The 20,518-nt window shown below is 47.9% G+C and overlaps 1 protein-coding gene across 6 annotated transcripts in view; it reads right to left on the bottom strand.

Moving 5' to 3' along the window:
* The window catches only part of FAM171A2 (family with sequence similarity 171 member A2), a 45,487-nt gene that overhangs the window by 12,625 nt on the left and 12,344 nt on the right, over positions 1-20,518 (bottom strand). For 2 of the 6 annotated variants that reach the window (XM_082194790.1, XM_082194793.1), the window contains exons 2-3: positions 14,088-14,315; positions 1,753-1,845 (exon numbers count right to left, since the gene is read on the bottom strand). In XM_082194790.1, coding sequence (XP_082050916.1) covers positions 1,753-1,845; positions 14,088-14,315 — 321 coding nt within the window. Of the gene's footprint in view, positions 1-1,752; positions 1,846-14,087; positions 14,316-14,511; positions 14,683-15,854; positions 16,194-17,290; positions 17,418-17,583; positions 17,686-20,518 lie in introns of those variants that run through there. The other 4 variants (XM_082194792.1, XM_082194794.1, XM_082194795.1 and 1 more) reach the window with 4 other exon arrangements.

Genomic DNA, 20,518 nt, shown 5'->3' with positions numbered 1-20,518 from the left:
CGCCACCCGCGTCCCACTGTATAGCATAAAGGTAAAGGTAAAGGTACCCCTGCCCGAACGGGCCAGTCTTGACAGACTCTGGGGTTTGTGCGCCCATCTCACATCTATAGGCCGGGGGCCAGCGCTGTCCGGAGACACTTCCGGGTCACGTGGCCAGCGTGACAACGCTGCTCTGGCGAGCCAGAGCCGCACACGGAACGCCGTTTACCTTCCCGCTGGTAAGCGGTACCTATTTATCTACTTGCCCCCGGGGGTGCTTTCGAACTGCTAGGTGGGCAGGCGCTGGGACCGAGCAGCGGGAGCGCACCCCGCCGCGGGGATTCGAACCGCCGACCTTTCGATCGGCAAGCCCTAGGCGCTGAGGCTTTAACCCACAGCGCCACCCGCGTCCCTACTGTATAGCATAGGGCTGCTCAAATTCATGACAACATGTGGAATTTGAATCCTGTTGCGTTGCTCTGTATATATGCCAGTTTTTGTGAGTTTATATTGACTAATTCACCTTTTTAAAACGTATTTAGCCCTTGGAATTTAGCCCTTGATAAGAGGATTCAGTATGCTGAGCAAACCATGCTCGGCTCCCCCTCATGGATAACAGGAAGGCAAGAAATTATGAAAGGTGAGCAATGAGAGTGACTTGCCTCATTTGGCAAGTTTATGGAGGCACCTCTCTTATCGAGCCCATTAGATCAGAGCAGAGGTCACTGGCCATCTCCCTCCAGGGACCTAGAGCACCCCCCACCCTAATTCTCTCACCCACCACTTCACAGCACAGCAACCCATCTCGATCCCGCAGACTCCTGACCAGCTCACACCTGACCCAGGGTCACCTCCTCAGCTCACTTGCTTATACCAGGGACGTCCAACTTCCAAGAGACTGCGGTCTACTCACACAATTAAAATCTGGCAGTGATCTACCCCATTTTGGGGGGGTTCAGGTCAAAATTGTTGGGGTTTTTTAAAGGGAAGAACCTCACATTTGGGGGGGGGGGTTTCAGGTCTAAGTTGTAGAACTTTTTTGGGGGAGGAACGTCCCGTTTTTTAAAGGGTTCAGGTCAAAGCTGTTGAGCTTCTATTAGGGAAGTACAAGTACGTCCCATTTTTGGGGGGAGGTTTTCAGCTTGGGGATTAGGTCAAGTAAGTTATAAAAAGCCCCCACCAAGAGATGGCAAACGAGACAGTCAGCCTTGCTGCAAAAACTCCAACTTCCGCACTAGCGATCTAGAGGATGGGGCTGGATGGAGGAGCCAGCGATCTACCGCGATCTACCAAAACCTCCCAGGGATCGACCAGTAGATCATGATTGACCTGTTGGACATCCCTGGCTTATACAGTTCTAGCAAAGGCCCAGAGCACTGACCTTCCTACTTCCCTCCTCCCATCATCCAGCCCAGCTCAAAAAGTCCCTTGAGCTGCAGACGTCTCTCCCAAATGCCCCCTGCGAACTGGCATGGTGCTGATGACTGCCTCCCCCTGCAGGCACAGACTGCCAGAGGCCTTGGAGGAGATGCATAGCTTGCACAGAGCAAGCCAACGTTTCCCTTTGTCTCCCCTGACCACCACTTACTTCCTAGTAGTGTGAACAGAGGGCAGCAATGTGCTCTGCAATCTTAAACAGGGCCAGCATCTAGTGCAGCCCAGAAGATGGCACTAGCAATTGTGTGGGATCCCCAATCCCCAGACAGCCAAGCTGGCTCCCCGGGTGCCGGCCACATGCCCTTCACTTTCTGACAAATGGAACGGAGGACTTACCTGGAGAGCCGAGGAGGATCTGTACCAGGTCATCATAGAGGATGAGTGTTGCAGGGCGCTCGGGGAGCAGATAGAGGCTGACGGAGGCATAGACTGCAAAGGGAAATTGTGGGAAGGAAGAGAGAGAAAAAGAATCAGACTTACTCAAAGTCTTTCTGTGCCTAGCAGCAAGTTTCCTGATAACTTCATGAAGTACCGTATTTTTCGCTCTATAGGACGAACCTGACCATAGGACGCACCTTGTTTTAGAGGCGGAGAACAAGAAAAATAAATTCTCCCCCTCTCTGCTCAGTGCCCCTTCAGCGAAGCGGCAGGAGAAACGGAGCCCCTTCCATTTCTCCTCCCGCTTCGCTGAAGGGGCGCTGCGCAGCTCTCTCTCTCTGCTGAAGCCGGGAGAGTCTTGCTTTCCTGGCTTCATCGAAAGCAACCCGAAGCCTCCAGAGCACCACGGGACCTCCCGCTGCGCTCCGGAGGCTTCAGGTTCCTTTTGCTGAAGTCAGGAGAGTCTATCCCTGAAGCCTGGAGAGCGAGAGGGGTCAGTGCGCACTGACCCCCTCTCATTTTCCAGGCTTCAGCGAAAGCAACGCGAAGCCTCCGGAGCGCGGAGGGAGCGCTCCCCCTGCGCTTCAGAGGCTTTGCGTTGCTATCACTGAAGCCAAGGAGCCTGCATTCGCTCCATAAGACGTACACACATTTCCCCTTAATTTTTGGAGGGGAAAAAGTGTGTCCTATAGAGTGAAAAATACGGTAGTCTGTCTTGGGGGTAAAAGCCCCTAGAAAGAGTTCTGTTGCAGGGTGGCAGGAGGTGCAGAAAAAGAAACAGAAAGAAAAAATTGGGTGTGCTCCTCTCTGATATGATCGTTTGCAAAGACTCAGCCCAAACATCACACGTCTATGGCTTGCACTAATCCTTGTTTCGAACTCAAACACTTGAGCTTCCAGGTGTACAATTGGCAAACCACAGTTTAGAACTGTTTTTCTTCTTCGGTTATCTGTCAATACTCCACTCTCAAGGCAGAATAGCTTCCAAAGTACTAGTCATAGGTATTGTTTATTAATTTAAACATCACACCAAACCCAAGGGCTCGTCTACACTTCCGCTTGAAAGCATGGGTTATTTTCTGCTTGTTCCATGCTTGCAGACAAGAGTCTGAATGGTTTTGCCCTTGCTTTCCCCAGGAAAACCCACTACGGTAGAACCTCTACTTACGACCGCCTCCAAGTTGTGCCCGTGGCAAACCCAGAAGTAAATACTGGGTTTGCCACAATTTGCACATGCGCAGAAGTGGCTGCCACCATCTGCACGTGCGCAGAAGCGCGCTGCCGCCAAATGCGCCTGCACACAATGGCGCTTCTACCAGCGACCTGGATCGACTTACGGACAGACCTCCGGAACTGATTACGTCTGTAAGTAGAGGTTCTACTGAATTTAGTGGCAAATCAGAGAAAACGTCAGTCCAGAGAAAACCCAATTGATATTTGCTCCAATTCAAAAGTTAAGATTGGGTTTCCCTGGGGGAAAGCAGTGGGGCAAGGGAAAGTTTTGATGAGCCCTTAGTTAAATCCGGCATCCGGCCTTTCATGGTGATTTACAATTAACACAAACCATTGTTTCCAAACCCATTCTAGAAAGTGGTCTCCAATTGTGATTTGCTAGCCAAACACAAACTATTCTGACATCACATCAAACCATTATTTAGCTTCATTAATCAAGGCTTGGTGTGATGTCTGAACTGAGCCATTTTGCTCGTTCTCTCTTACGAACCACTCATTAGAGGAGTTTGCTTGCTCTTCCTCCCCCCCCCTGCTAATTTATTATTAGTACTGGTCCATCATAAAGTGGGGTGGGGAGTTTAATGGAAATACTAATGGTGGAGTGGGAATACTGATAGTATACACAATGATTTCTGATTATCCTATCCCAAGATAGCAATTCCATCATGAGTCAGCGCAGCTGCAAAATCTGCTCATCTCCAGACCATAATTTAAAGATGGATTTGCAAACCCTGATTAAATCTAAACATGCTGTGAATAACCTCAGTGCAGATATAACACTGCCCCACAAAAGAGAACTGAGAAACGGAAGGTGGAGAGGAAGAGAAGGAACAGGAGCAGGAGGAGGGGGAAGGCATGTATAAGGTACCCCTCATCTCTTAACCATGGTTCTCTTCCTACCTAGATGCTCCTTTTATGTTTCCACAAGGGGAAGCTTTTCCTCCACTTTCCCCTTCTCCACTGGGGTCTTTCGGGGCTCTTATTCTTGGACCTCTGCTATTCTTCTCCCCCCCCCCCACACTGTCTCTGGATGACCTCATTAAATCCCACGGCTTTTGGTACCATCAAGACTGGGGAAACCGTAGCTGGACTACAACTCCCATCATGTCTGTCCACAGGCCATGCTGGTTGGGGCTGATGGGAGTCAGAGTGCAACAAGAGCTGGGGGACCACAGGTTCCCTGCCTCTGACTTGTACACTGAGGAAACCCAGCACTTTATTTCTAGACCAGAACGGTCTCCCTCACCTCCAACTACAGCTGCTTACGCTATCCTAGCCAATCTTTCCACTTGAATAGGTAAGGGTAAAGGGGACCCCAAGGTACCACTGTACAGCATAAAGGTAAAGGGACCCCTGGCCATTAGGTCCAGTCGTGACCGACTCTGGGGTTGTGGCACTCATCTCGCTTTATTGGCCGAGGGAGCCGGCGTACAGCTTCCGGGTCATGTGGCCAGCATGACTAAGCCGCTTCTGGCAAACCAGAGCAGCGCACGGAAATGCTGGAGCGGTACCTATTTATCTACATGCACTTTGATGTGCTTTCGAACTGCAAGGTTGGCAGGAGCTGGGACCGAGCAACAGGAGCTCACCCCATCCCAGGGATTCGAACCGCCGACCTTCTGATCGGCAAGTTAACCCACAGCGCCACCGCATCCCTTCCACTCGAATACTAGGTCGTAATTTCATATGCTCAAGACAAGACTTCTCATCTTTCCTCTAAAGTGTTCCTTGTACACTCTCCTTAGCCACTGACAGCATCACCGCTCACCTCATTGGAGAGATACAAATCCTCCTCTCTCTCTCTCTCTCTCTCTCTCTCTCTCTCTCTCTCCTTATTCAGTCTATTGCCATGCTCTGCCTCTTCCTCCTTTACAACATTGGGGAAAATGTATCTGTCTCTCTCCATCCCGGTTCACCCCCTAGTCATCTCTCACCTGGCTACTCCAATTTCCTTGTATTATCTTACCTTGGTCCCCTTCACCTTTACCGAGTGTTCTGGGGCCAAAACAATTCACCCCTCTTGCTGCTCTGACCACATGGTAAGGGACCCCTGGACCATTAAGTCCAGTCAAATGCGACTATGGGGTTGCGGTGATCATCTCGCTTTCAGGCCGAGGGAGCCAGCGTTTGTCCACAGACAGCTTTCCGGGTCATGCGGCCAAGCAAGACTAAACTGCAACGGGACGCTGTGACGGAAACCAGAGCGCACGGAAACACCATTTAGCTTCCCACCACAGCGGTACCTATTTATCTACTTGCACTGGCATGCTTTTGAACTGCTAGGCTGGCAGGAGCTGGCAAAGAGCAACAAGAGCTCACCCCATCACAGGGATTCGAACTGCTGACCTTCCGATCAGCAAGCCCAAGAGGCTCAGTGGTTTAGACCACAGCGCCACCACTGCCCCATCCCATGTTATCCAAGCAATCTGCCTCTTCCCAGTGGCTGTTTGCAAGTGCAGCATCTCAACAGCTTTCATTTGTCATTATAACTTGGGTGGAATAGATTGAGGAAGGAGGGCCTGCGCCACAGTTGCAAGTTTCTTGCAGATGGACAAAAAGATTTTTGCACAGGCATCCGTCACAGGGATTTGAACCGCCGACCTTCTGATCGGCAAGCCCAAGAGGCTCAGTGGTTTGGACCACAGCACCACCTGCGTCCCACATCCCACCTTATACCCCTACACTTGGCTGCCTTGCTGTTTCTGGCCCCAGTACAGGCTCTTTATTCAAAGCCCCCACCCCCCGTGGCTTTGCCCCCACCTCTTATCTCTTTGCTCTTACATTTCAATGCATCCCACCCTAGCTGTGATCTTTGCTCATCCAGCTCCTGATTCTCTCCCTTTCTTCCTTGCTGCCCCTTATGTCTGGAAGAGCCTCCCAGAGCATCTCTGCAATGCCAGCTTTTCTTCCTTCAAATCCTTTCTCAAAACCCACCTTTTCTAGATGCAATACTGTGCTGTAACTAATCATAACCACATGTAATTGATATATAAACACATGCTCTTCCCATTCATTCTGTCTGGATTTCCCAGCCATTCCTCTGTGGCTTCCCCTGTGTTGAATTACAAGATTGTTAAGCCCTTTGGGCAGGAGAAAGTCCTCTTATCCTCTGGAAAGTATTGCTAACAACCACTGAAGCTGTTAAGATTGAACTGAATCTCTTTGCAAGCGAAGAGTAAATTTGCAAGTCCACATAACAAAGCAGAGTAAAAACTTTTTAAGTCTACGTGGTTCATTCAGCCTTATAGCACGGCAATTTTAGAAAGCTTGATTTTTGTATTTAAAAAACAACAACACAGTTGCAGGAATAGGATCTGAACTAAAGTAATTATTATATTATTCACAGTTTTCATGGCTTTTATTGTGGGTCAAGTAGCAGTGATCAGGGAGGGAGAGATACATTTACCAGCTCGGTAGAGCACAAGGGGATGCGGGTGGCGCTGTGGGTTAAACTACAGAGCCTAGGACTTTGCGATCAGAAGGTTGGCAGTTCAAATCCCCACAACGGGGTGAGCACCCATTGCTCAGTCCCTGCTCCTGCCAACCTAGCAGTTCGAAAGCACGTCAAAGTGCAAGTAGATAAATAGGTACCGCTCCAGCGGGAAGGTAAACGGTGTTTCCGTGCGCTGCTCTGGTTCGCCGGAAGCAGCTTAGTCATGCTGGCCACATGACCCGGACGCTGTACGCCGGCTCCCTCGGCCAATAAAGTGAGATGAGCGCTGCAACCCCAGAGTCGGCCACGACTGGACCTAATGGTCAAGGGTCCCTTTACCTTTACTAGAGCACAATACTTACTCTCAGGGTTGTGGGTTTAAGACCCATGTTGGGCAAAACCCCCTGCAGGGGGTTGGACTAGATGACCCTCGTGGTCCCTTCCAACTCTACAATTCTATGACAAGTTGGATGGTAGACTTCATGGAAATCGAGTTTCCTTGTTTTTTTAGATTCCTAGAAGGCAGAATTTCAACGTGTTCATCTTCAATAAATCTGTCAACCAGCTCTAACAAGTGTTCCCACAACTACATCCTGGAGCAGCCAAGGCCTCCAGAGCCAAGACAAATGGCCAAAATCGAGGAAAACATGGAGGGTGCTAGACAGATGGCCCTGTCAGGCACATCTGGCAAGGCTTGTCACAGCCTGCCCTCTCCCTTTCTCACAAAGGATGGCAGCTAGAGCATAATTTGAGCCTGGGCTCAGCCTTACAATCTGTTTCAATCTGAGAGTTCAACCCTAAAGTAGAAATAACTCTGAAATAACTCCGATTTCATCACTCTCCAGGGGAGACAGACCTAAGTGGTCCCTAACATGGCTTCTTGGAACACCAACGTATCTCAATTTACGACTCACGCACAATCTGAGACACAGGAGTTTGAAGATGCGGGATCTTCCACAAAATCCTGCAGCGAAGAGGGGTTCTAGCAACAAAGTAAAATGTAAGATTGGATCAATAACAGATAGACTAATAGGATATGAATTTGCTGAATTAATTTTTAAAAGGGATACAAGAACGGGAGACGTGAGGAAGTCGGGAAAATAAGTTAATTGAAGATGAGAAATTAAGAAAGAGGGAATTTTTGTTCTTTTGTCATTATATGTGTTTTTATCTTTTTTTCTTTTTTCTTTTGTTGTGTTTAATGTTTGTATTTTTGTACTGTATTTTGTGACTTTGTATTTTCCTTGTTTTTGTATTTTTCTTGAATTTTCTTCTATTGTTAAAACTTAATAAAATATTTATTAAAAAAAAATAAAAAATCCTGCAGCGAAGAGAGCTCCGATTCAGCTTGCTGTGTCTTTTATCCAGGATAAACTATCCCACTCCATACTCCACCCGCCTGGGTTTTTCCTCCCCTCCCACTTCAACCATCAGTCATTGCTCTGTGGTCACTGAGGATGCACAGCTGTCAACAGCCTGATTTGGAGTTTCCCATACTTCTGCCAATCCCACGAGGGTTTCCTACGAGCCCTGTTAATGCCTTCCTGTGGGGCGGTGTATGGATAGTACCATTTTGGATACATAAGGCTCTGCAATTCTGAGAGCAAGTTTGTTGTTAGCCTAAATAAGATGGTGAGATGAGGGAGTAGCTTGCATGAAAACTGGATCCAAGAAAGCTAAGGGAGCTGGGCATGTTTAGCCTGGAGAAGAGGAGGTTAAGGGGTGATATGATAGCCATGTTCAAATATATAAAAGGATGTCACATAGAGGAGGGAGAAAGGTTGTTTTCTGCTGTTCCAGAGAAGCGGACACGGAGCAATGGATCCAAACTACAAGAAAGAAGATTCCACCTAAACATTAGGAAGAACTTCCTGACAGTAAGAGCTGTTCGACAGTGGAATTTGCTGCCAAGGAGTGTGGTGGAGTCTCCTACTTTGGAGGTCTTTAAGCAGAGGCTTGACAACCATATGTCAGGAGTGCTCTGATGGTGTTTCCTGCTTGGCAGGGGGTTGGACTCGATGGCCCTTGTGGTCTCTTCCAACTCTATGATTCTATGATTCTATGAAAGCTGGTCTGGTGCAAACAGTTTTGAAATTTTAAGATGTGGGGGGGGGGAAGCAGTTCAGAAGCAAAACGTATAGCAACAATTAAAAAATAGATTTTTCTGGCATCATAATTTTACACTGTTCATTCTGAGCTGTAGAAAACTATTTTGAACTAAAAAATTTTTTTTGAAAAAAATGTTGATGAAGCAATAAACCAGGGGAAAAATAACACTTATGGCTTACTAATTATAATACCACGAACCTCATATTTCCTACATGTAAAATAAATGTGTATTCCCACCCCCCACAGAACTCTGAAGGGTTGTTATAATAATAATATAATAATAATTTATTATTTATACCCCACCCATCTGGCTGGCTTTCCCCAGCCACTCTGGGCGGCTCCCAACAGAATATTAAAAACACGATAAAACATCAAAAGTTAAAAACTTCCCTAAACAGGGCTGCCTTCAGATGTCTTCTAAAAGTCAGATAGTTGTTTATTTCCTTGACATCTGGTGGGAGGGTGTTCCACAGGGCGGGCGCCACTACCGAGATGGCCCTCTGCCTAATTCCCTGTAACTTGGCTTCTTGCGGTGAGGGAACCACCAGAAGACCCTCAGAGCTGGACCTCAGTGTCCGGGCAGAACGATGGGGGTGGAGAGACTCCTTCAGACATCTGTTTGTCTCAGGAGTGTGTCTCCAGGGGCAAAGTCAAACGGCTGGAGAACCACAGCTCTTGCTGTGGCTGCAGAGACCAGTAACTCATAACTGCTGCCTCCCGTGTTGCTTGAGTTGCTGGAAGGAGGCATACAAGATACTCTCCAACCATCTTAGGGACTCCACTTCAGATTTGTGTAGGGTTTACTCCTTAGCCTTTTCTCTTGAAGGGTACATACCGTATTTTTCGCTCTATAGGGCACACCGGACTATAGGGCGCACCTAGTTTTTAGGGGGGGAAATAAAGAGGGAAAAAATATTTCCTCCCCCATCCCCAAAGAGCAAAGAAGCCAAGACAGCCAGCAGGATCCATCCCACTGGCTGTCTTGGCTTCCTCTTTAGCCACACACAACCTCTCCAGCCGGGAGAGGCTGTGTGTGGCTTTGGCAGAAACCAAGACAGTGAGCGGGATAGATCCCGCTCGCTGTCTTGGCTTTGTTTTTAGCCGCAGGGCTGGGGTGGGGGAAGCCCGAGCTTCCCCCGACCCCAGAACAGGTCCGGGAGCGGCGGCAAGGTTGCGCGCAGCCTTGCCGCCGCTCTCGGAGCTTGCGGGCTGGGGAGCGCTCCGAAGGTTTGCTGATAGCTGCCTGAAGCCCGGAGAGTGCAGCGGGAGTTGGCACTGTGATCCCCGGGCTTCGGGCTGCAGGCTGCTATCCGCAAGCCTTCGGAGCCCCGCGGGAACTCCCGCCGCGCTTAGAAGGCTTGTGGATAGCTGCCCGAAGCCCGGGGTGTGCAGCGGGAGTTGCCACTGCGCTCCCCGGGCTTTGGGCTGCAGGCTGCTATCCACAAGCCTTCAGAGCCCAGCAGGAACTCCCGCCGCGCTCCAAAGGCTTGCAGATAGCTTCCTGAAGCCTGGAGAATGAGAGGGGTTGATGCACACTGACCCCCTCGCTCTCCAGGCTTCAGCGAAAGCCTGCATTCGCTCCATAGGACACACACACATTTCCCCTTCATTTTTGGAGGGGAAAAAGTGTGTCCTGTAGAGCGAAAAATACGGTACATAAATATCTAGTTTTAAAGATGTTAGAGGCCAATAAGAGGTTTGGCCTATAAACTCATGAGTGGATGTTTACTTAAAGTTTCCAAATTTGACGGCAAGAAGGAATTTTCACAGGGCTGACTGGCTAGTAGTTTCTGAGAGGGCTGGGAGCTGCAATCCCCTTTGGCATATGGCTTGAGCAATCTGAATTGCTTCCCTGAAATATTCCCTGAATCACGGTTGGCATCTCTGGCATGGTATGTTGATGAGCAACAGGAACTAGAACCCTGGAGAGAATGAAAAACGATGGTCGGGAAAGAACATCAAATGAAAAAAAGAAAAAAGGAGGAGAGAAGGCTCTGGTGTTCCCTCGTGTAAGTGAACATCTGAATCTTCCTCCTCGTTTTCTGCTTGGAGAATAAGCCTCTGCCAAGTGCCCCAAAACATTAAATAAAAGAAAGAAAAGAAATCTCTAGGAGGTTGACCCTCTGGTTAAAAACTTGGAATATGATGAATAAACATGTTGTAATGCTGAATTGAAAAGAAAGAAAGATGTTAAGTGAATAAGTTAATTTTATAAAGAATATTGGTGTTGGAAAACCATTAAAATGATATACACTTAAATTTAACTAGGGAGATACGAGGAAGTCATTTACAATGTTATTAAGATTGATTTAAATATAGTGGAGATTTATGTTTCTTTGTTTGAATTTTTTTGGAAAAACCAATTTAAAAAATTGGGGGGGGGGGGACTAAACTTGAAATATGTGCCACAAAACCCTTGTGCAACAATGACACACTGGCTGCAGGGAGATTGCCATATCATGCTCATAGCAGGGCCTGCCAAAGACATTTTGCTGCCTGTATTAAAGGATTGCTGCTATTCCAAATGCAGAAGCCAGCTGCACTGACGCTAGAGTCTTACTCCAATGCGGGGTACAGGATAGGATCCTCTACCACAACACCTAAGGGCAGGAGGCTAGCTTAGGAGACGCAGGGCACGTCCCACGTGGGACCCAAAGCTCTGACCTTACTCACCGCTCCACCTGGCATTGCTTGTTACCTGTGCAAACAAACGCCGCAGTGCAGCATCACCACAACGTGTGCGAGTGCAGTGTCTGCTGGGGCGCATGGCCTTGGCTAGCTCCCCCTCTGCCTGCCCGCTCAGTCACAGCCATTCCCAACCATACTATAAGTGACGCATCAGGAGAAAGCAACTCGGTGAGGCAGCTCAGACCGGCCACAAGGACGCATCACTGCCCCCCGAGTGGAATCTCAGGCGAAGAGAAGAGTTTGGATTTGATATTCCACTTTATCACTACCCTACGGAGTCTCAAAGCGGCTAGCATTCTCCTTTCCCTTCCTCCCCCACAACAAACACTCTGTGAGGGGAGTGGGGCTGAGAGACTTCAAAGAAGTGTGACTAGCCCAAGGTCACCCAGCAGCTGCATGTGGAGGAGTGGGGAAGCGAACCCGGTTCACCAGATTACGAGTCCACCGCTCTTAACCACTACACCACACTGGCTCAGAAGGATGGGAGTGGCCAGAGGACCAGCTGCTGCCACCCTCCAGCTTGCTCTGCCTAAAGACAGGACCTGCCTAAAGAAAGGACAACAACTGTGAGCATGTAGGTGACAGTCTAACACCAGTGATTAAGATATAACATCTTGACTGATGATAGGTACTATTAGGCTCTTTCTAAAGCTCTGCCACTCTGGGCGGCTTCCAACATATATAAAAACATAAAGGTGAAGGACCCCTGACAGTTAAGTCCAGTCGCGAACGACTCTGGGGTTGCAACGCTCATCTCACTTTACTGGCCGAGGGAGGGGACGTTTATCCGCAGACAGTTTTTCCGGGTCATGTGGCCAGCATTACTAACCCGCTTCTGGTGAACCACAGGAGCGCAAAGAAACACTGTTTAGCTTCCCACCGGAGCGGTACCTATTTATCTACTTGCACTTTGACGTGCTTTTGAACTGCTAGGTTGGCAGGAGCAGGGACCGAGCAACGGGAGCTCACCCTGTCGCAGGGATTCGAACTGCCAACCTTCTGATCGGCAAGCCCAAGAGGCTCAGTGGTTTAGACCACAGCACCACCCACATCCCATATAAAAACATTAAACATTTAAAAAAAATAATTCCCTATACAGGGATGCCTTCAGACATCTAAACACTAAAGGTTGTAGTGTTACTTATCTCCTTGGCTCGGGGATCACATAACTCCATACCCTCCAACATTTCTCTGAGGAAAATAGGGGTGTCCTAAGGAAAAGCAGGACATTCCGGGATCAAATCAGAAACCAGGACGACTTCTGTAAATCCGGGACTGTCCCTGGAAAATAAGGACACTTGGAGGGACTGAGATATGTGAACTGGAAGCTAATCCAACCTGCTTCCGAAACAGTGTACATGCACTTTAATTCAAATTCCTGTTCTGGCCTTCTCCTGTGTCCAAAAAGGTATGTAAACACAAGATATCTATATTTTTATGCATGTGTGTGTTGGTTGCCTCCTATTTCCTGCCTACAGGCAGAATTTATTGATAGTGTTATACGCCAGCTGTGACTTTCACTTCCAACCCCCAGGGTGGGTCAATGAGGTGACCTTATTACCAGCGCCAGTTAGTCTTTGCCAGTGCACACTAAGGGTTCACACATAATGTGTGTGCTTTGCTTCATTTGCAAGGGGGTGAGAGCTCCCCATCTTATTCTGCACACCCCAAATGGCTGAATTATTTCACTATAAATTATATCTCTCCCCCCCCCCCCGAAATAAGCTGCCCCATAGCAGAAGTACACTAGGAAGGAAATGTTGTGTAGTGATTAAACTGTTGGTCTGGGAGATCAGCGTTCAAATCCCCACTCAGTCATGAAGCTTAATGGGTGATCTTGGAGTTAGTCACAGCCTCTTAACCTACCACACAGGGTCGTTGTAGGAATTAACTGATGGGGGGGTGAACCAAGTACATGGAGAAAAAAGTGATCTATACATGCAATCTAGGGACGCGGGTGGCGCTGTGGGTTAAACCACAGAGCCTAGGACTTGCCAGAAGGTCGGTGATTCGAATCCCCGCGACTGGGTGAGCTCCCATTGCTCAGTCCCTGCTCCTGTCAACCTAGCAGTTCGAAAGCACGTCAAAGTGAAGTAGATAAATAGGTACCGCTCCAGCGGGAAGGTAAACAGCGTTTCCATGCGCTGCTCTGGTTGGCCATGACCCGGAAGCTGTACGCCGGCTCCCTCAGCCAATAAAGCGAGATGAGCACTGCAACCCCAGAGTTGGCGACAACTGGACCTAATGGTCAGGGGTCCCTTTACCTTTATACATGCAATAAATAAGCTCTTCTGCTGGCCTGCTTAAGAAAGCCGGAAGGGCCAGCTTGATGGAGATGTCAGTCGCCAACCTAGCATCCAGAGATCTCCACGTGGTCGCAACTGGACCCACCCCAGTCACACAACACGCCTGGCCAATTTCCAGCCTTGAGATTAACCTTTGGTTAGATCCAGCAGTGCTCTTGTAAATGTTCTTGTGTACTGAACACACACTATGATATGAGAGTCGTGCATACTGAGTGCAATCTAGCCTTGTGACACTGAGATGCTGGGTTCATGCCATCATCCAAGTGAAATGACTCTTCTGTAAAATATTGAGAAGCACCACCATTCCACCGAGAAGGAGTGACCTCCTTCTACCTACCAAAGCAACACATATTCCTTTATTCCTACAGAAGTTACGTTGGTGAAAGCTGATAAAAGTTTCCATCCTTTGTGACCCCCCCCCACCCATGAAGTGCCCATCATGCACTGACAGCCCCCCCCCAAAAAAAATCAGTGGTCTTCTAGCCACCCAGACTCTCTCCTAGCCATTGGGCACTGCAACTCACGTGGCAGCTTGTTGACGCGCCAAGGAACAGAGTTTGTAACAAAACCACGCTTGGAGGCTGTGACGATGACCCAGGTGCCCAGGCGGTAGCTGATGGGGAGCATGCTGACACCCTCATGGTCGGTGGCGCCTGAAGCCAGAGATGTCTGGTTGCCATACACTTCCACGGCTGCCTGAGGCAGTGGGGACAAGTCGCCGTTCTCATACACCTGGACCTTGATGACCACCTCTGGAGGAAAAAGAGAGAATACAGAAAGGGTGTGTGAGGACAGCAAGCTTCCCCCAATGTTTTCACCAACTCAAAAGTAACTTGTATGGTTTCCCAGTGGCCTTTCCCCTCCTTAGTTGGCATTCGTGTTGCCATTTCATTTGAACAAAAGGTGTGGTTAGTTAAAACAACAAGGGGCATTCGGTTTCCTTTCCACCTCTAAGGCCTCCATGACCTTCCTGTAGCCACCCTATTTGGTCCATTGTCCTTAAGATGGATTGTCTCCTCGGCCCTCTTCCTATTTGGCTACCCAGCATATCATCTTTCGCTCATTTCTGCTCACAACACAGAACCCCTCCCGCTGTTCCTTTGCGTGTGAGGATTTCCTCTCCGGCAATCCAACTCCTCGCTTCCCTCACTGCAGCTGCCCCAGTTTCAACACTCTGTGTCTGGCATGCGCTCTTTGCTAGCCTGTGAATGCACAGGAACATCACAACCACTCAGGTAATGGTTTGTGTATATGTGAGTCACACAAGTGAAAAGCAGTGTTGTGGGCAACAGGATTCCACACATCTAGTTGCCAATGGCAACTGTCTCTCCTCCTCCTCCTCTGGTAACTTCCCCTCCTCCATGCGCCCAGCACAAAATCTTCTCCCCTGAGTTATCTGCAAATTGAGGAATGCTTAGGAGAGGGCTGTGGTCTTTATTTTTTCCTGGGTTTGAAGAAGTGAAAAACCAGCAGGGTATCCTATAGAACCAACTCCTAAAGGCCAAGAGCCCTTCATCTGCGTCGTCCCCCCCCCCCAATAGAATATGTTATGAGGCTGTCCCACCGAAGTTGATGGGCATTGCCATTCAAATGGGGTGTGTGCACCACATCTTGTGATAAGTTTATGTGTGGTGGGGCTTACCTGCGCACCCCAATATGTTATTTTATTCAAGTTGCCACCTCTGACTCTCTCACACTGCTCAGGAACAAATAAGATCTCAGTTCCCCTCCAAGTCCTCTGTGTGACCACAATTCAAAGCAGGCGAGTAAATCATAGAATCATAGACTTGGAAGGGACCCTGAGGGTAATCTAGTTCAGCCCCCTGCAATGTAGGAATTTTAGTTTGAAATCTAGTTGAAATATGAATAATTCCTTATTCAAGTTATGTTCCCATAGCAGAATGATGCAACTCAAAAGACCAAAAAAAAAAGGGGGGGGAATAACAGGCAAAGGTTAACATGCATTCTTATAGCCATCTGTTTATTCCAAATAAATGAAAGATCACTCCACAGTGATGGGAAACGTACTTTAGACACAGAAGAACGGTGAAAGTGGAGCAGTGCTAGCAAGAAGGGGAAGCAAAAATGGGATATCTCGCTGAGCCGTTCAAGAATACTAAACCCTAGCAAAAGGTTTGTCTCACTGCATTTCCCGCTGTGCAATTCCCTGTAGCTCAAGCGGAGCTGGCTCCCATCACCCCAGTCCATTCCAACAATGTGCAAACTTGAGGATTGGTCACACATGGCAAAGATCTCCTCTGCTGGCTGCCTGCCTGACATATTCTCCTCACCCTGCGTGCAAACAGAAGAAGACCTCTGGACAGAGGGGCTGATTCAACTCCGCTTGGCTTTGGATGTAAGCTCCCTGGTGACCAGGAAGCTCCAGCTGGAGGGAGCCACAGGGCTGCTTCCTCTCTCCATCAACGGGCTGCCTGGAAGAAGGGCTGGGGGTAGGATTCCACGCAAAATCAAGGTGGAGCTGGGGTCAGTCACTGCTCGCTAGCACCCCTCAATTTGCACAGCTAGAATAACATTTGAAATACAGAGCGCGACTCCTTTGCACTTCCTGTTACCGTGTGACTTGGAAAAATCAAAGGCCATTGTGTAAAAAGACCCCACCAAAACAAAGCTATTTTTGACTTAATTTGAGTTAAAACATTTTGAGCTACCCTTGGGGGGAAACCAACTTATTGGACAGGTCACAGATGTACAGACCTCTGGTCCGGAGGACTAGAACACAGAGCAGATCAGGGGACAGACTCAAGCAGCTGCGCTCCCAGTAGTTTTGGGCAATGTAAAATCAGACTAATCACCTAAGACAAATGGTAAAAAAAACACACAACCCCACAGCCCCTTCACCTACAAACAAAACACACAGCATTTCTCCTTTCCCCTTGCTGTTCTGGCATCTGACCTGAAAACAGGCTGGCTGGGAGGAGGAATGTTGTTTGGTTTCCTTTTGTGACCAGTGAGCAACCCAACTTTCAATAGGAGACAAAGGGCTCCGGAGGCCCAAATCCCCCAGCAACAGAAGTTCTGTAAAATGTTCCCCTTTTAGGCACCTCAGCTGCTCACTGCTATGTAGAAGACACAAAGGAATGGAAGGACTAGGTTGAGGTGCCTAAAGGAAAGGCTGTAGAAGCCAAAGCCCATTCTGCTGCTGTCCGCACTGGGAGCGAATATGGCTCTTTAACTCCCTCTCTGCCAGTGGGAAGGGAGGGTGCAATAGATAGGAATAATAATAAATGTAATAGTAATAATAATAACTTACATGCCGCCCATTTGACTGGGTTGCCCCAGCAACTCTGGGCGGCTTCCAACAAATTAAATCACAGTAAGACATCAAACATTAAAAACTTCCCTCTGCGGGGCTGCCTTCAGATGTCAGATACAGTGGTACCTCGGGTTAAGAACTTAATTCGTTCTGGAGATCCGTTCTTAACCTGAAACTGTTCTTAACCTGAGGTACCACTTCAGCTAATGGGGCCTCCCGCTGCCGCTGCGCGATTTCTGTTCTCATCCAGAAGCAAAGTTCGTAACCCGAGGTACTATTTCTGGGTTAGCGTTGTCTGTAACCCGAAGTGTTTGTAACCCGAGGTACCACTGTAGTTGTTTATTTCCTTGACATCAGACGGGTGCTGCTACCAAGAAAGCCCTCTGCATAGCCCATGTTTCTGGAAATGGAGCCCCTGGAAAACTCCAAACATGAACTCTGTTTAAAACTGACCAGCCATGGTTCATACAGCAGCCTGTAGCAAGTTGCCTGCCATGCATCTCTGAGAAAATGCTGTGGGGTTTTTCTACCCATAGTATAGACACGGGGTCCCCAATCCACCCCCCCAACTAAAAAAAACCTGATTATTTCCTGCCGTCCAAAGGCCCGTGCCCTCAGCAGTCAAACCAACCTCCCCCTTTTTGGATTGCGGTCCTGTCACCGTGGCAACGGCCTCATTTGTCCTACAAAGTACCCCCTCCCTCCAAGCTCCACTCAGGCCTAGAAAGCAAAGTGATGTGAATAACCTCCTTCCCATCGCTGGAGTTTGTTGCCATGGGGACCGTTGCACAGAGCAAAGCCTAGGCCCGCATCCTTCAGCAGGCCCATGGGTTACCATGGCGCTGGTGCCGACCAGAACAGTGCCCCCCACAACAAATGCTCGGCTTGCCCTTTCACACACTTTTAACCATCTTGTTGTGCTCCAAACCAGGGTAGCGCTGATGGTGGCAAAAGGACACAATTCCACCATGCTCCCTCACCGTGCTTTTATTGCACACAGACGAGTGAAAAGGTTCTCTCTTTACAATGCACAATACTGACACCTCAAGGCTTTCTAATTAAGTGAATGCATATAGATACATGAATAAAAAAGAACATTTGGGAGTCAAAACCTCTCCCCGCTGTCCTCTTAAATTAAAGAAAAACCCTTCCTATAGTCCTAGATAGAATCTATTTTCAATGCTGGGGTGGTTGGGCACTGGGATATGCGTAACTCACAAACCACTGCTACAACTAAGGCAGAGAGAAATGTTTTTTTCCTCTGGACATGTGCAAAATTAATGACAGGGCTTGGCATGTATCATACAAAATAATAATGTCTCTGAGCATGCACAGAATTGTTTCTCTGACCAATAAAAAGGCCTATCCAGACTTCTACTTCTTCACTCTCATATGAGGGTTTGTTTCTTTGTTTATGGCAGAGCTTTCAGGTACGGCTTCCAGGCAGGTTTGAGTTCCTGGATCTCTCTCACTAGAAATTAACCACAGGGGACCAGCCCTGGTCCGTGCATGCAGAATCCTGCATACTGAAGATGAGAGACTAGGTTATATCCACATTATGTTGCTAACGGGTTGCTGCACCTTCTGTGTGTGTGTTGTGCACCTTCATCCACACATGAGCACTTTCAGTTTAATGCCTCCAATATCTACCTTGAAATTTCCCAACCACACCGAGAAAGTGCTTCATGGGATATATTTGTGCGGTCGCCGCCTCCCTTCAGTTAGTCCTTCACTACCCTCCTTGAATTCCAGAAACCTGAGGTCTGTTATGGGCATTTGTTTACCTGTGTGCACATGCTTTTAAAAATTTTTATTGTCTTTTTTTTAAACACAAGTTTTTCAATATACCAGAGCAGTTGTTTTTTTAAAAAAGGTGTAAGCTCCAAGCCAGACAAGGATTTGGAGTCGCTTGCATGAAAGAATGCCACTTCTGTTCTTTTTCCCCGCAAGAGCCAATTTTATTTTTAATTTCAATACTGTTGTTCTATACAAGTTTCTTTTTTTAAAAAACACACTAAAGTAACTACCACAACTGGTTCAACAACTGTGGCCATTCCTGGACCAGGAAAGCCTTGCCAAAGTAGTTCATACATTGGTTAATTCAAGACTGAATTATTGCAATGTGCTCTATGTGGGGCTTCCCTCGCACTTGACCCAGAAGCTGTGGTTAGTGTGTAACACGACTGCTGACAGGAGTGAGGCCTTGTCAGCGTATAATACCTGTGCTCAGAGAGCTGTACTGGTTGCCAATTTGCTACTGGGCCAGGTTCAAGGTGTTACAGTTGACATTTAAAGCCCTTGGCAGCTTTTGACCAGTGTATTTCCGAGATCACCTTACCCCACATGTGCCCAACTTGACCGCTTTGATTGGCAGAATTGATACTACTAAAGGGTGTCACATAATGCGCATTCCGCATTTGTAGAAACCCAATTGTTTAAGTGTGGCAGCACCTACAATTTACAGCTCCCGCCCTATCGATATCAAGCAGGTGCCTTCAGCGTATTATTTTCGGTGCCTTGTTTAGTCAAGGCTACTCAGATGCTTAGAAAAGATGGTGTGAATTTTAGTCTGTTTAGTATTTTAATGTCTTGTGTTTTGTAATTCCCCACGCCCAATTTTAAGGCTGTATCTTTTTGCAAATCACTTTGAAATTTTTTTGGGGTTTTTTTAACCATTAAGAGGTGTATAAATTTTATGAAATAAATAAAACAATAGTAGTGATTTTAAAAATAACACGAATGGTCCTTCAGAAACAACGGGTGGGAAAAGGCAGGCTAAAAGGGACTGATGGAAACAAAATGGAAGTCAGGAGAGATTGCAGTTGTACAGCACGCAGCGAAATGTTACCACACGTTAAAAACAAAAACAACACAGAGAATGCGCTTCAGTGTGTCTGCAGTCAGGTAACGTGTGATTTTATATTGGATTTTCTTCCTTTATTGGATTATCAGTGGATTGGGACAATCTAAATTTAGTGGGAGGGAGGGAAGCGGCTACCATTTGGATGAAGATGTGTGGAAGCCACAAAGGAAGACCAGTCAGCTTCAAATCTGCATTAAACTCCAGTGCGGACAAGCCCTAGGAACACAGGAATCTGGTTTTATATATGCCTTAATGCTGTCAATAGTCCATCCACCACAGTACTGCTTTCAGCATTGCAGCAGCCCTCCAGGATTTCAGACAGGGGACAATCCCAGTTTGACCTGGAGATGCTCAGCGATTGAACCTAGACTTTTTTGCATGCAAACCATGTACTCTGCGTCTGAACCATGGTCTTCCACTGTTTCAAAAAGAGTACGAAGAGGTTTGAGGGAGGTTTTGCTTCCCGGAGTGTAGACACATTTCTTCTCTTTCCTTGTCGCCTCTGGCCAATCAAGTCTGGAAGGTTTCTGTGTAATTTTAAACTCCGAAAAATATTGTTTATTCGAAGCCAAAGAAGGCGGAGCCAAGCGCAGCAAGAGCAGTGACCCCACTTTCAACTCTCTTTAAAGTCTATAAATTGTCTCCTGTCTCAAACGGGCAGCACTGCGTCACGCAGCCACCCAAATTCAGGTCACCTCCTGACACATTGCCTGTCCATTATTGCCAAGCTGCCAACCTCTCCTGTGCTTTCCCTCCAGGCAGGACATCAATTTTCTCTCCGATTCACCCAATCCTGCACCTGCTTCTCCTAACCCTCT

Source organism: Podarcis vaucheri (assembly GCF_965113315.1).
Source record: "Podarcis vaucheri genome assembly, chromosome: 13".
Lineage (NCBI taxonomy): Eukaryota > Metazoa > Chordata > Lepidosauria > Squamata > Lacertidae > Podarcis > Podarcis vaucheri.
This window is presented reverse-complemented; position numbering and strand designations above follow the sequence as displayed.